This window comes from Lathyrus oleraceus, chromosome 2 (genome assembly GCF_024323335.1).
Source record: "Lathyrus oleraceus cultivar Zhongwan6 chromosome 2, CAAS_Psat_ZW6_1.0, whole genome shotgun sequence".
In the NCBI taxonomy this organism is placed as follows: domain Eukaryota; kingdom Viridiplantae; phylum Streptophyta; class Magnoliopsida; order Fabales; family Fabaceae; genus Lathyrus; species Lathyrus oleraceus.
The window spans coordinates 84,372,088-84,387,276 of NC_066580.1; the positions used below are offsets into that span (position 1 = coordinate 84,372,088).

Here is a 15,189-nt window from a genome sequence, read left to right on the forward strand (position 1 = left end):
ATTTAAAAGATTAATCTCTTCAATTATATATAAAAGATACCAAATTTATAAAATAAAATAAAAACAATGAATAGAAACTGCAATAAACAAGGGTTGCTTATTATGTTGCACCAACAAATATCAATTATTATTTGTTTTCTATTTGAGGTTTCTAAACTAGCATAATAATTCAATATTTTTCAATACATGCTACGATAGTGATATTAAAGAGCAGCTATAACTATGTTATGATATAGCGAATTTGAACAAATCCATATTGTTATTGTTATGCCATAAGTTATTTAATACTGTAATTTGAGAATTATTTGTGTTATGATAGTTTTATTAATGGCCTATTCCACATGATTAATAGATTTTGTGGTTAGATGCATAAAATGTGACAAGTTTAGGTTCTTATGCTATAGTAAGATGTTTGTTGGCCTCCTTTTACATATTTTTTTCTCATTTTGGTGTAATTGTACCTTCTTTTATGTGAAGTTTCGATTGAATAGTTATCTTTGAAATTGGAATTCAGTTTGTGTGGGACATCAAAAGAGACTAAAAAATTAATAGGTGATGAAGATTTTATGAAATTAATAGAAGCCAAGTACATGACTCAAGATATAAGGGCTCTATAAGGTATCATGTTGGAATTCTTTAGAATGTTCTTATACATATAAGCAACTACTTACAAGGTATCATGTCGAAACCCTCTGCATTATATTTTTTATGGGGTATCATATTGAAATCTTTTGAGGTATCCTTGCGCTTACGGACGACTTCTTACAGATATTATGTTGGAACCCTCTGGAGTATCTTGCGTCTACACACTACTCCCTACGGGGTATTATGATGGAACACTTTGAGGGTGCCTACAGACGACTCCTTATGGGATATTATGTTGGAATCCTTCGGTGTATTCTTGAGCCTACAGGGTATTATGTTGAAACCCTCCAGAGTATTCTTGTTTCTACAAATGACTCCTTACAGGGTATCATGTTGGAACCCTCTGAGAGTATCTTTGCACCTATGAACGACTCCATACGACATATCATGTTAGAATCCTCTCGGGTATCCTTGCATCTATGGGTGGCTCCTTACAAGGTACTACCAACCAAATCCGTAGAGGTGCAAATTGTCTGGAAAAGTCAAGTAGCCCAAATTATTGGAGTTTACTACTTATAAGCATTTATCCCTCATGCATGTTTTGTACTTGAGAGACTGTGTAATAACAAGGTTTGAACAATTAAAGCATTTCAGCCATACACTTCCCGTCCTTGTGGAACTGTGTACCGGTATGTCTATAATGGAATATTAGGACCCCGAAGAATACTTAAAGGATGGTGTGTGAATTTTTAGCGACCTCAATCATGATTTGCTAAGCTCACCACTACAAAAGAGAATGTAACCTCCCATTACCACAAGGGTGGCTTGACATGGACGGTTGGACGGATCCTTCTGATCGTAAGACTGATTCAGTATTTACTACCATAATTTCTTACTTAAACCACTTCTCCCTTTTTAGATAGGGTGCTTAAGGGACTCTATATCGGTATTTTAAGAATGGCTCCCCAAATAACATAGACGAGTTCATCATATCAATCGAATTCGATGGTCATAAACAATAAGGCATGGTTGTCAATGGCCATAACATACACACTTAGACAAAAAGATAAGATCGTTAAAAGCGAGATTGAAGGGACTCATATATAAATAAATAAACTAACAAAGAATGAAAAAAAAAACCAACAGAATAACAAATTTAATACAATTGAGATTTTATTGACTTTTACTTATTACAATGATACACTTTTTCCAAGTAGATTTAACAACTTATTAATCATTCTAGCTCTGTAACATAACAAACGTAATTAATTTGTAACCCACACATATTCTATAATAAATTATATCTTTGTGACATAACAAACTTAACTAATTTGTAACCCACACTTATTCCATAATAAATCATATTTTAAATTAAATGCACTTTTGGTCCCCCTAGTTTGGACGTTTTAAACAATTGGTCTCTCTATTACAAAACATGTCTTAAATTTGATTGCGTTTGAATTTGCATGATCCCCCATCCAATTTTGATTATGTGTCAATTCATTAATGACGTGGCAGGTACTATTTTGATACATCTCAGCATTTTCAAATATTTTAATTCCCACCTGGATATTTTAATGTAGAAAATACTAAAAAACATTTTAAAAATTGAAAAATAAATTATAAATTACTGAAATAGGAAATAAATTCATCCTCTCGTGTGCCCAGATTTTTGCAACCTTTCCTTCATCATTTTTCTACAACCTCAGATTTCCTTCATCTCCTTCATCGTTTTCCTGCAAAAACGTTTCTCTTTATTGTGTGCCCAGTTCGCCGTTTCTGTTGATGATGTCGCAATAATCTGGTTTCATCCATGGAAATAGATCTTCAAGTTGTTCTAGGTATGTATGCAAGTGTGGTTTGGATGCTCTATTTATGACAGTATGGACAAATGCTAACCCAAGTCGTCGTTTATATGGATGTGGGATGTATAAGGTATGTATAAGGATCTCCATTGATGTTTACAGATTCAATGTTAATGGTCGGGTATGTTGATGTTTACAACTTGATCTCCAATTATGCTTACAAGTTCAAGGTTTCAAGAAATGCAGTCACTTTGTTTGGTTGGATGAGGAGATGAATCCTTGGTCAAAAGAGTTAATCTCTGCATTATCAAAGAACATAAATGAAGAGAAGGCGACAGTTAAATCTTACAAAGCAAAAAAGAGGAAGAATTGAAGATGAAAGTGAAAATGTTGAAGAAACAGTTGAAGATTAATTGGATGTTATTGTTTGTTATGTTGTTTTCATTTGTTGGGACAACATTGATGAAATATAATGTAGGTTAATTAGGTTTTAGGTTATGTTCTTATGTTGTCTGATATAATATTGTAATAAAATTTGAATGAAAGTACTGATTATGTTCTAATATGGTCTGATACAATGGTTATGTTGTTATGTTGTTATGAGGATATGCATACCGATAATGTTATCTAATATAATGTTATGTCATGTTATAATGTTATAAAGTACTAAGGATAATATATAAAGTATTGATTATGTTGTCTGATATATTGAAAATACTGTCAAAATAAACATTAATATAACCAATATACATAACTGATATAATTTGAACTCAAAATACTGTCAAAATAAACATTAATATACAACCAATAGACTTAACATTGACCTTGTTTGAACATTAATATATGAACATCCAAAATAAAATCCAAGACAGTACTTGAGTCAAAATGAAACTACTTAAGTCATAAACTAGTTAAGTCATAAACTAATTAAGTCATACAATACAACCAAAATAAGTCATAAACTACTTAAGTCTTAATGAAACTATTCTTGAGTAGGTTGAGGAGCTTGTGAACTTTGTGCAATTTCTATTTTCTTTCCTTTGGACTTTTTTGTTCCCTTTCCACCTTTCACTTTCTTAGTCTTCTTTGACTTATTACCACTCTTTGGAATTGCTCTGTCAGCTGCCCTTTTGCCTTTACAACTCCTCTTATTATGTCCCATAGCACCATATTTTGCACATGTGACAGTTGAAAACCTCCTTGGTAGTATGTGGGAATTTCTAGGTTCATCATTCATCTTGTTCCTCTGTTTTTTGGCCTGCCTATGGCTCCCCTCATCACTGGTGGTGCCATTGCATTCAGATCATCTACAGGCCACAATTGTGGTCCATTGATTGGATACACAATGTTTGAGTAAGTGTCCATAAATGTATATTTCTTAAACAAAACATATCAAGTATAGAAAAACAAAACAGAACAAGTATACATAAACAAACTAGACCTATAGCATGCAATAACATAATCCTCAAGTTATTTCTTGATGTTCCATATGCATGTAATCACATGACAGCAAGGTATACCAGACAAGTCCCACTTTCTGCATGAGTAAGCTTCCTTTTTCAGGTCAACACAGTAAGTTTTAATGTCATTGGTGACACCAAATATTGATAGGTCATCATCACCATCCCATGTGGAACTCCACCCTTGTGCTTGCTTCTTATTCTTCTCAATAACTAACTGAATTCTAGGACATATGGATCCAGTGTAGCCATGTAGCAACTTCTTCTGACTTGTCATCCTCTTGGTGATGTAATGTTTGATGCCTTCCAAAAGAGTGATAATAGGCTTCTCCCTATGCTCCAATATAGCCCTAGTGAATGCTTCACACATGTTGTTCACTTGTCAGTCACACTTTGAATATATTTTGAAGTGTGATTTTCTTCAATGTCAAGCATGGGCATCTAACATGGCTTTCCATGCATCCTCTTTCATTGCCTTCATCCTCAGCATTGCCCTTTCCCATGTTGGAACTGTTGTTGCCCTAACAGTTGCCCACAACACTTCCTTTAATTCCAATCCAGGGTATTTCTTCTTCCAATTTCCATATAAATGTTTCACACATAATTTGGACTCCACAATGGCACTAATGCCTTAAACAGTTGGAACTAATCCCTATCACATGCAGAATATGGATAATATGTAAACATCTAAATGCATAATATGTAAACAAGTAAATGCATAAGTATAAGTGTAAGTGATTTACCTCTTACTAATCTAATATAAATTCATAAGACCTTTGACTGTATCCTTCCAAATCATGCATAAGAAGGTTTAAAAACCATTGCCATGAATCCTTTGTTTCAGATTCAACTACACCATATGCAATTGAAAAATTTTGGTTATTGCCATCCCTCCCTACTGCTGCCATTAATTGTCCACCATAATCTTCTTTCAAGAAACATGCATCAAACCCAATAAGAGGCTTGCATGTCTTTGCAAACCCTGCCTTGCAAGCCTCTAAACAGACATAAATTCTTTCAAACACATGGTTGTCATTACTATCAGCACATTGTATTACAACAGTACTATTAGGATTTGATTTCAATAACTCTTGCCCATAACTTCTCAAATGAGTGAATTGCTCAATACCAGCCCCTTGAACTAACTTCACTACTTTCCTCTTTTCCCTATATGCCTGATCATATGATAGTTTCACTCCCCATCTCTCAACAGCTTCGGCTCTGAGGCCTGATGGTTTCATAGAAGGACTATGTCTAAGTATGCTTGTAAACTTATTGGCAAGCCACTTTGTCTTTGCACTCCTGTTGTCAGCAGTCCTATGGCATGTATGGTATTCAATTAAAGTTACAACTTGCCAAAACTGGTTTCCAATCCTCTTACTAAATCTCATGTAGAACTTACAACCATCAGAGCATTTAACCACATTCCTTTTGGAATCATTCTTCTGATTCTCCATGGCATAGTCCTTGACAACATCCCTTATCATTTCTTTGTTAGTAAACATCATCCCTAGCTGAAACTTCATTCACTGACCAGACTTATAGGTAGGATACTTCATGCCTTCATCCTCATCATCATTCCCTGGTGGGGTATATAAATGGTCTGAATCCTCACTCTCACCATGACCCATCTCAGCCTGGTCTTTCTTGTTTTGGCAGCTAGAAGTCTCACCTAAAGTCTCTTGGGGAAGTACCTTAGTTCAACCCATCTCACTCTCCTCAGATTCTTCACTAAATTGATATTCATTATCCTCAAAACTACCCTCACTTGCAACATAATCCTCATCAATACCAGTAGTTCCTTCTTCAGCAACAACATTAGGATCAATAGTAACATCATCTTCAGCAACACCATTAGGATCAGTAGTTCCTTCTTCAGCAACACCATTAGGATTAGTAGTGACATCATCTTCAACAACACCATTAGGAACAATATTTTCTTCTTCAGCAACACCATTAGGATCAGTAGTGACACCATCTTAAACAACACCATTAGGATCAATATTTTCTTCTTCAGCAACACCATTAGGATCAGTAGTGACACCATCTTCAACAACACCATTAGGATCAGTAGTGACACCATCTTCAACAACACCATTAGGATCAGTATTTCCTTCTTCAACAACACCATTAGGACCAGTAGTGACTTCTTCAGCAATAATGACTTCCTTAGTAACATCTGCACTTTTAAACACAGTGCATTGTACATCATCTTCAGCATCTGGTTCAGCAGCTAGTTCACTATCATCAATAATCTGAAGAATCCCCACACTATGCTCTACACATCTATTACATCATAGCCTACAACATCTTTTGAAAATTGCAGTACATCCTGATCCTTGTTCAAGGGTCTAAGACCACAAGAAAAGTTATATGCAAGGTGTCAATACCACAAGCACTTTATATTTACATAACTCTCACTCTTAATTGTATCCTCTAACTCCATGTAAGACATATAATCAATATTCCAACTCCAGATCATCTCAGCAACTTCCCCATTTACATACCACTTTACAGGTGTCTCAACTAATTTACCCCTGTGATGTATTCTCAACCTAATCTTATTACTCATAGCAGGCCTGAAAAAAATTGACAAAAATTGAATTAAACAAACATAAACTAACACAAGGGACCACAAGGACACAAGGGACCACAAGAACCACAACAATACTTTAGCAATACTAAACTAAGGGGACCATAAGGACAACAATACATACCTTACACAGTACTTGACCATCTCCTTTTGACTTCCAGACTTCTTCATCTTCGTAACAAATTGCACAAATTTCACGGTGTATACAACACGCACACAAGAAACGATGGAGATGATTGGGATATTAGGGATTGCCAAAAGGGGATTAGGGTTTCAGTTTCTGAAGAACAAACAAAGGCAATGAACGAGGAATAATTTATTTCTTATTTCAGTGATTTATAATTTGTTTTTTCAATTTTTAAAATATTTTTTAATATTTTCTACATTAAAATATCCAGGTGAAAATTAAAATATTTGAAAATGCTGACATGTATCCAAATAATACTTGTTGCGTCATTAATGAATTGACACATAATCAAAATCGGATAGGGGATCATGCAAATCCAAACACAATCAAATTTAAGAGACCAAAATCGTAAATTTTATAATAGGAAACCAATTATTTAAAAGGCTCAAATTAGGGAAACCAAAAATGCATTTAAACCTTATATTTTTCTACAAGTGTACTTGTTAGTTGTATCATATCATATATTATATAATACTTCTGTTTCATAAAAAAATATTTTATTTATAATTTTTCTCTATAATACAAGTACTAACATTTATTATTTTTTTCAACTACTATACCATAAGAAAAAAAAATTCTATAAGATTTAGGAAGTGAGTTTTAGGATGCTCGGTTTGTATTTTTATATATTTGATCATACAACACACTTAAGTGCGATTCAAGGAAAGATATTATTTTAAATAATAAATCATTGTTTAGTTTAATTTTAGCATATGGGTGAGAAGAGATTATTTGAAACCTTTGTACATCCTTCCCATATCAATTTGGCTTTCTTCTATAAAATCTCTTCCATTCCTTCCCTTCTTACAAGTCTTTTTCATCTCAACTTCTCATTTGAACCAACCAAACGACTCTTACTAAACCAAATATACGTATAGTATATATCTGACAAATCATCACATTTTAAATTTATATACTTATTCCACAAATATATAATCTGCAAAATATAGATCACCAACAAATAGATTCCATAATTAAAAAATCACCTCTATACATTTTCAATACCTATTCCAGTAACATGCGATTCACTTGTGATTTTTTTTCCCAACCACCACTATCAAAAAGCTGAAACCCAATTGCGTGTCACAAATCAAAGATAAATTGCTAGTCTGCAAAAGATAAAACAGACCCCACGGGATAAAGACGCTGTCAGAAAAATGTAGCGACCTTATTCACATCGATCAAAGCAACTGTCTAAGCTGCTCGTTTTCCTTACGCAGAGCCTTCACTTCTTTCACTAACTCGGCGTGATTTTCCAGAATTGAGTTCATCATGGTTGACATTTCCATCTGTTCAACAAGACAATTAATTAAGAAAATGAAAAATGCAAACGGACTTCATTTATTCAAGATGCATACCCCTTGCAGATGAAACTGTCTTAATACTTCAAGATGGACGTTTCTCACATCCTCATGTATAGATTTCTGAAAGGAACCTAGAGTTTCATTCAATGTCCGCTGAAAAAGTTGAAGTGTAAATGAAGATCCTTGTGCTTCTGACTGAGATGCTTTCTGTTGTGGTATTGTTCCCTATCATCAAATTATATAAATCAATAACATTAGAAAACGAGAGGAACATAAATACATTTCAAAACACTACCATAACGGATGTCAACAAGCTAGAGTTAATATTAACGTGTCTAACTAAATTATAAATATTAACATACATTTGTCAGTAGTAGAGAGCCTGATTCTGTAGGGATAGATGTTTCTGACTTCAATAGCAAGCTATTTAGAAGTTCTTCTCTGGTTTCGGCTCCTGATTTCTTAATCTTAGGTGAACCACCTGCAAGAGATGCACCATCGCCGAAGGCAGGTGCGGTGCTTATTCTTTCTGCATAACTAGAAATTCTTTTAGAAAAGGATTGCATTCTAGGAGAATCAGATATTTTTGGAGAGTCAATGTTTGCCTGTCCAACAATGCTGGCTTTTGTATTGATGGGAAAAGGTAAAGAAGTAGAGAACATGTGATCAGAAAACCCCAACGAAGTCTCCTGGCCTGTAGAAACATCTTTTGTGCGTAAATTGGAAAAATTTAGGCTTGAACTGCTGGTATAGGGACTGATACCAGATGATGAGGATGTATCCTGCACTCCAGAAAGCGTCAATCCTGCTGCCTGACCACTGGAAGCTAACATCCCAAAACGAGATGGTGCATTTGCCTGACGTGGGTAAATATATTTATCAGCTAACTTCTCACCACCCCATGCCTCTGGAGGAGTGATGGAAGATTCTTCACTCTTCGTGGATGGAGGAGTTAACCCCGCAAATGGAAAGGAAGATTGAGTGATATCCTACAGCAAATTGGTATTATAATAAGTAAAAATATGATTAAATTATCCAGACATGTAAAAAAATGTGTTTTGATTTGTATCCTAAATCATGTGTCTTGAATGTTAAATGTGAAAACTGAATAATATATTTCAAGCATGTATAATGTACAAGCACTAATCTATTTAAATAAATTAATAGTTTCAATAGTAAAAATAACTACAGTAAGAATAAATTATTTACAATATTCAAAAATAGGAAATTATTTCATACATAAATTCCACTAGTATCATCACTGCTATAAATTTAGAAATCATGTCATCAGATTTGTTAGCATTTGATTTGATGTTAAATAAATAAACTATTGCACCCTTCTTAAATAAATAAACTATTGCACCCTTCTTAAATAAATAAACTATTGCACCCTTCTTAAATAAATAAACCTAGGGCTGACTTTGATGGACAAATTTAAAAAATTGATGATATTATGTAGTATGTTTAAAATCAAATGTATGAATCAAATCCTCCCTGAAAATTCTAGGATGCAACCATTAAGATAACAATTTGCAGAAAGATTCCTTAACCGTCTCAAGAGAAAAGAGGGAAATCCTTGGGATTGGACGACAAAGTTTAACAAGGATAAAAAAGAAAGATAAATGGCCTTTCAGATTAATGAATTCCAAATATACAGCTCTTTTCATCAAACAGGTTTTCCTCCTATATTAGGGTGTGTTTGTAACAATGTTTATGTAATTACACTGCAGAAAGAGAACTTTGGAATGTGAAACTTAATATTTCCAAACATTTTTCATTTCCTAGAAAGAAAAATCCCCATATTTTGCTTGCTTTTACATCCCATGACTAGTGTAGGCATATTATTTTCCCATGGGAAAATGGGAGTTATTTGGAAACCTGGCCAACCATTAACTTCTGCTCTAAGTTCCTTCTACCACATTTGTTCTCCCACACTTTTAGTATGTTTTGATTAAATAATGCTTGAAAAATAGAAAACATTAAATGCTATCCACATTTTTTAAACTTATCCATGACTAACAGGCCTGGTCAGAGTATCATGGAAATGTCATTCCTGAGAACGTGATATGCCATGAAACCTGACAGTTTTCAAGTGCTACACATTAACATTGTTTAATTGACAGGCATGGTTGGCAAGATATAAAGATTTGTTGCATCGAATTGAAGGTTTATTCATAGATCAACATTTCACGTGAAGTTATACTCAAAGTTAGGGAGCCACTAACCTGCTTGGTAGTTGAGCCAGACTTCCAATCAGCTATTGCATGATCGCTGCTTACGACTTCTGAATTTGGAAATCTTCGACTGGATGATAAAATATCCTTCTTTACCCCATTTCCATCCCACATTGAAGGTGTTATTGGTGTAACATCTACAAGAGGGGAGAATACATCTATTTCCTCCGTCAATTTATAACGCGGAGCATTCAACCTGGACAGTGTTCCACCTAGCCGTAAATTGTTTCGAAGTGGTGTTTCCTCTCCACTAGACACAGTTGGTAGGCTTGTTATAAATTCACTGCTGGATGTTGCAAGCAAAGATGTATCAATGGAAGCACCCAGCCGACCAGAATTCCAAGTACCAGATACTGATGTGGATAGGGGGATGCTTGATGAAGTTGCAGGAGGTAAAGGATCAGGCATAAGGATTGAATCTTCAACAGAATCTCCCACAAGAGCAGTCTCAGCAGTGCAATTCCTTTCATCGACAATAACTGGTTTTGATCTTTGCCAACATAAGCTTGTAACAGCCTGTTGCATGGTAATAATAATTTAGTAGACTATAAATTGATAACCTGACATCAAAAGGTTAATGCTTTCACTTGAAGAACATAAGAGAATATGAGAGAAATTCTAAAATGGTTGAGTGATTTGCACTCAGCTGATCTTAAAGTTATTTTTAAACAAAAATTTTAGTAATTAGTTTCATGTTGAGGGTAGGAATCGACCTTTCGATCATGCAGTACAAGACAAAACATTGGAAATGAATTAATGAAGCAAAAGAATTACCTCTGAACTACCATAAGCGTGAAGAACGCCAACAGGTTGTGGTTTTCCACGGACATCATAGAAAGCCACACGTCCACTGCTAGTTCCGGCAGCCAGCATCCAACCATCATCTTTGAAGGCTACAGAAGAAAAAGGAGCTTCGCAAGAAATGCAAGATGTTGTTCTTCTAGATCCAGAGTCATAAGTGTATAATTTCTTATCAAGGCCAACACTAGCAATGATCTGTTAATTGGAGAAAGAAATCAGAAAGCAAAATTATCTTGACCAAAGAAAGGGTAATAAAATGTTCAAGGCAACATGAAACATCCTCGCTACGTAAATAAATCTACAAAAAGCAGTCGGAAAAAAAAAACCTTATCGTTGGATGGAGAGAAGCTAATGCCAGCAGTTGGTGCCGAATGCTGCTTCATCCATGAAAGCTTAATATTTTCCAAAAAAATATGAGCTGTCAACTTTAAAATACCCATTCGGAATCTTGATAAAAATAATAATACTAAACTGCTTACTAATAGCATGATCGGTTATAGTTTACAAACCCAAAAATGAGTTCCATCCACAAATAACATGTTCGATAAAACAATGGATGAGTGAGTATGTTTGAACATAATTTTGGGTCTCAAACCACGGCTCAAGTGAAAATGCAAAGGTTGTTTTTCAGTTAAGACAAACCGCTATTTGCAAACTATAATAAAGACAAGATAACGACATGATTAAGAATGCTGTAGATGGGGAAGATGTTCAAGTGAAGTTATGCTCTATTACAATTTTGAAAGGAGAGCACTGATTAATTGCTTCAACAATCAACCAAGTCAAAAATTGTAGTGCATTGCATACCTTAGGGTTGCGTCCAGTTGTATCCCACAGATGTACTGTCCCATCATCACCAGCTGTCACAAGAAGGTGACGACTAACCCGAGAATAATCAAGAACTCTCAACATCTGGTCTTACAGTTTCAAATATAGCAGATTAGTCCATATATACACTTGCAAGGCAAGCAGAAGGTTCAAGTTCAGAAAATGAGAAAAACCTGTTGATTGGGATCTTTGAGTTCAGCTGTCCTTTGCCCAGAGGCAAGGTTATGAAGTATAAGGTCCCCATTGAGGCTGATAGAAGCCAAATGCTCGTCTTTACAATTGTACATTACACCTGTGACAGTATTAGTATGACCCTTAAACCTTTTAATACAGCGCTTCCTTTGCAAATCCCATATCTTTACAACTTGATCACTTCCTCCAGAACACATATATCTGGATGCCTTGTTGCTGAAACTGATAGCCAGTATTGACTCCTGCCAATAAAATAAATCAGCATGAAGTAAAAGAACAAAAAGTGATTAGTCATGCTGTAATCATCAACTTTCAGTACCACTAACACCAAAGAGTGAGCATATTTTTGCAGAAAATAAATGGAAAGAAAAAGAATATGCTTACGCCAGAAGGTGACTGACTCTAATTACCAATGTTGTCAAGATTGATCTTGCCTAAGATTGGGAAGGGGTAGGAAGATCCTACCAAGATATTTATGTAGAATAAAAGGGATGGGGTAGCACGATCGTAAAAGGGATAGTAACAATGATGGTAAGATCCTACTGAAACGAAAACTAATACTAATACAGTGCATAAGTTCATAAGTCATAATAAATCAAAAAGCACACACAAAACATGAAACTACCCACAAAGGAGACTAATAAAAGCTTAAGATGACACAACCAAGTCCACCAAAGAAAATACTTAAAGCCTAGATCAAATCTCTAAGGCACCAACCAACCATATCATCTTACATAGCATAAACATTTTTATCTTCATCCATCTCATCATCATCTCCTCAACCGTGTCCATCATCATCATCATCATCATCATCATCATCAACATCATCATCATCATCATCATCTCCCTCTCCATAGTTACTTTCTTCAACACTAGGAGCATCCAATTCATCTACAGGTACAATTGATGTAGCACTACTACCAGCTTCTTCAACATGAATCAAATCATCATCGTTTGGATCAACCACAGCCACACAGCCCACACCTGCATTTTCTTCCTCAGCCGCATACCAATCACCATCATAATTAAATCTTCAATGTAGATATTGTGGTCCCCTTTCAGCCTTCATGCCCAACCTTCATTTTCCATCACATAAATAAGAATGCACTACCATACGTTTTTGTGATTTTCGGTAGAGATTTGGCTTGATTTCACCACAACGGGAAATTGTGTGTGAGATTGGAACTGCAAAACACTCCAAACATCGTAAACTTGTATGATTTAACAAGTGACTCACAATTTTGACTACTATGAATTAAGCATTGAGTAGTTTCTTTTGTGGACCTGGTTGGTTGAGTTATGTTTAAACTTTAGGAAAGCCTCTGTTTTGTATGTGATTTGGGATTCAAGTCTTGTTACTGTGTTTTGTAGGTTACCTATGAACTTGTGATCATGACATGCTTTGTATGCACTACTAGTATATTTTCATTTCATCAGGATCTTATAATCCTTGTTATGATCTTATGTTTCAAGATCTTGTAATCCCAACCCAATCCTAGGAAACTATTTTGGCAGGATCTCGCTATGCTTTTTAAGATGGTATTTTCAAACCTAGGTTTGTTTATTTATCAAGTTATTAAAATTGGTACCTAAAAGATAATGGGTTCATATCTTTGGCTTCCATGTGCAGGAGGAGAATATTTGCAGTCAACTCCAGAAAGAGAGGCAACTTTTGCTGTCACATATCTCCAATGTCGCAACAAGCTTCTGACTGAGTAATACCCCAAGCGGGTACAATCCCAGTTTAGACAACACTAGTCTCTTTGTTCACAGTTTGTTTTGACATATAACACTAAGTCAAAGGAATGTTACTACTTCAAAATTGTTTTGATTTAAAAGACGCGATTCTGGGAATTTTCAAGTCATGTAAGAATATTAGAGATTTGTTTTTCAGGCACTTAAAATTGCACAGAAAACAGTGTTTAATCAACAACAAATCCCATACCCATAGAAAGCTTCAAACTTTCTACACAATGCATTACAAATTACAAACCCCCGAACATTAAAAATCACCTCAATGTTGTCAACATTATCAACCGGAATAGTCCCCATGCTGTGTCCATTCTTACGCCAGAAAGAGATCCTATTATCATCACCAGCACTTGCAACAACCATATCTGTTGAGAAACATAATTCACCAAAATCAAACAGAATCACCAAAATCTGTTCACATATTCAAACCCTAGAAAGCAAAAGGAAAAAAAAAATAGTGAAATGAACTAACTTGTGTGATTCCATTTGACTGAATTGACTTGAAATCCAGGAGAAGGAGTGAAGCTAAGGGTACAAGGATCGCCGGGTTTGACGGAAGAGTCGAAAAGCTTGTCGGAAGCGTCGAATAGTTTGACGGTGTCGCCGCCACAGGCAGCCAACAACGACATTGATGGATCCAAGAGATTTGTCGCCGCTGTAACCTAGAGTGTTAACGATGAGAAAATGGATTTGGGAATGAAAAATGCGGAATTAGAAACCCTGCATTCAAAACTGCATCAGAGATTACCGAATTGAAAATTTCGAAAGACGATGGGATATTGCTATAGTGTGGGGATCCCAGCTCTCAATTACCCGTTAACTTTTCTTTTTTTGAATTTCATTCATTAATTAATTCGTGAATTTATCTTTAAGTTACAATATTAAATCTTTAAAAGACTTACTTTTAATATAAGAATACTTTAGTCATTTGGAAAAGATATTGAATTAATTTTAAAAATATATTTTCTATAGATTTTTTTAAAAATTGACTTTATATTTTTCTCAAAAATATATAAATATTTTACACTCATTTAATATAAATTAAAAGAAGAAATTTGATATTTAATAATTTATAAAATTTATATCCTTATCACCAATAATTTCTTCCACAAAGCAAAAAGAGTAACCTGAGTGACTCTCTGCTAGGATTTTTGCATCCGAAAAATTGATCAAGTTAGAGTCTACTAAGTTTTGCTTTGAATCCCCTGTAAGTCATTGTTGATGATATTGTCTACTTACCCTTAAATTGATTAATTCAATTATCACGACGGTTTAACTTAGTTGTTATACCCAATCTCTTGGTGTATAATTGTTAGTCTGTGATTTTTTACTCAAACTGCACTGGGACCCACTAAGTCTGGTTTTGGAAGAATCTCAAGAACAGATCCACAAGATTAGGATCACTCTCTCTTCAAAACATGTTTAGAATCTTGAAAAGGGTTGCAATG

The 15,189-nt window shown here is 34.8% G+C and overlaps 2 protein-coding genes across 3 annotated transcripts; both read right to left on the reverse strand.

Annotated features, from left to right (window-relative positions):
* Positions 1-4,599: 4,599 nt before the first annotated feature.
* Positions 4,600-5,337, reverse strand: LOC127122024 (uncharacterized). The gene has a single exon (XM_051052439.1). The coding sequence runs from the start codon at positions 5,335-5,337 to the stop codon at positions 4,600-4,602; it is 738 nt and encodes a 245-aa protein (XP_050908396.1).
* A 2,151-nt stretch (positions 5,338-7,488) lies between these two features.
* Positions 7,489-14,577, reverse strand: LOC127118240 (protein NEDD1). 2 transcript variants are annotated; one of them, XM_051048395.1, is made up of 10 exons: positions 14,214-14,577; positions 14,003-14,106; positions 11,971-12,231; positions 11,777-11,881; positions 11,296-11,361; positions 10,943-11,164; positions 10,160-10,684; positions 8,297-8,923; positions 7,989-8,159; positions 7,489-7,919 (listed from the first exon to the last, which is right to left on the reverse strand). In XM_051048395.1, the coding sequence occupies exons 1-10, from the start codon at positions 14,368-14,370 to the stop codon at positions 7,812-7,814; spliced, it is 2,346 nt and encodes a 781-aa protein (XP_050904352.1). In that variant the 5' UTR covers positions 14,371-14,577; the 3' UTR covers positions 7,489-7,811. The 2 variants fall into 2 exon arrangements, with proteins under 2 accessions (XP_050904352.1, XP_050904353.1); XM_051048396.1 differs by lacking the exons at positions 14,003-14,106; positions 14,214-14,577 and adding an exon at positions 12,724-13,893.
* Between the last annotated feature and the right edge of the window lie 612 nt (positions 14,578-15,189).

Coding starts and splice junctions, on each gene's coding strand:
- LOC127122024 (XM_051052439.1), bottom strand. CDS start 5,337: ATGATAAGGGATGTTGTCAAGGACTATGCCATGGAGAATCAGAAGAAT.
- LOC127118240 (XM_051048395.1), bottom strand. CDS start 14,370: ATGTCGTTGTTGGCTGCCTGTGGCGGCGACACCGTCAAACTATTCGAC. Junction 14,107..14,213: donor AGTCAAATGGAATCACACAA/GTTAGTTCATTT, acceptor GTTTCTCAACAG/ATATGGTTGTTGCAAGTGCT. Junction 11,165..11,295: donor TCTCTCCATCCAACGATAAG/GTTTTTTTTTTC, acceptor TCCAATTAACAG/ATCATTGCTAGTGTTGGCCT.